Source organism: Gekko japonicus, unplaced genomic scaffold, assembly GCF_001447785.1.
Source record: "Gekko japonicus isolate JY-2015 unplaced genomic scaffold, Gekko_japonicus_V1.1 scaffold678, whole genome shotgun sequence".
NCBI lineage: Eukaryota > Metazoa > Chordata > Lepidosauria > Squamata > Gekkonidae > Gekko > Gekko japonicus.
Genome location: NW_015164685.1, coordinates 466,654 through 467,717, shown reverse-complemented (window position 1 = coordinate 467,717; position 1,064 = coordinate 466,654). Strand labels below are relative to the sequence as shown.

General features: G+C 54.4%; 1 protein-coding gene across 1 annotated transcript in view; it reads left to right on the top strand.

The window, feature by feature from the left end:
- The window catches only part of THRA (thyroid hormone receptor, alpha), a 198,270-nt gene extending 197,465 nt beyond the window's left edge, over positions 1-805 (top strand). The window contains exon 9 of the mRNA XM_015409341.1: positions 555-805. Within this exon, the coding sequence (XP_015264827.1) occupies positions 555-805 (251 nt within the window). The remainder of the gene's footprint in view (positions 1-554) is intronic.
- The last annotated feature ends 259 nt before the right edge of the window (positions 806-1,064 follow it).

The window sequence follows — 1,064 nt, the reverse complement described above, 5'->3', positions numbered from 1 at the left end:
GCAGATCTGCCCTCACAGAGGAGGGAGAGCTTGTACCTGAAGGCGGGATGGGGGGGCTCTGCAACTTACCTGGCTGCTTCTTGCTCCTCGTGGCCTGACTGAGGGCTGCTGGGAGCAGGGGCAGGGCTTGTTGCATGTGCCCGCCCCCTGGGCTCCTTACTGCTGGAGCTCTGCTCCTGTGTGCTCCCACAGGAAATGACCCCTGGCTACAACCAACGCTCCCTGTAAGCTGTGGAGTCTTGTGAGCAAAAATTCTACTTGGTGAGTTACTGGCATTGAAGGTGTGAGCGAGCAATTTGGCTGCTGCATACAGTCATTTGCCCTGGAGCCCCTCCTTCCTGAGTTAAGACAAAAATGTGTGAGCCGGAGGCTACAAAACTGACTCAGCACTCAGACTTAAGAGGCGAACCTGAAACTTAGGGAGTCTGATTAGGGACCGGGAGAAATGGACAGTCAGTCGCGGAGGAAGAAAGCCCCGCTTCCTTTAGCCGGATTCCCGTCCAGCCGCAAAGGCCCCCTCTGACTTGGCATTCTTCTTTCCGTTCCCTTGGCAGACCGCAGCGGGCTGATCTGCGTCGACAAGATCGAGAAATGCCAAGAGACCTACCTGTTGGCGTTCGAACACTACATCAACTATCGCAAACACAACATTCCCCACTTCTGGCCCAAGCTCCTCATGAAGGTGACCGACCTGCGCATGATCGGGGCTTGCCACGCCAGCCGCTTCCTGCACATGAAGGTGGAATGCCCCACAGAGCTCTTTCCCCCACTCTTTCTCGAGGTCTTCGAGGATCAGGAAGTCTAGGGTGGGGGGGAGAGGGAGGGAGGGAGGGAGCAAACAGGGTGGCACGGGAGAGTCGGGGAGGCAGGCGGACCGGGACTGGGGCGACGTCTGGACTTGGGCCACAAAGCCCCCACCTCATCACTTCGGACACAAACAGATTTTCAGAAGAAAAATCTCTCTTTTTTGTTCTGTTTTGTTGTTTTCATTTTTTTTTCCTTTTCCTTTTTGTTTTTCCTGTTTTGTTTTTTCTAAATATTGCACGTCAGCATCAGCGAATCAC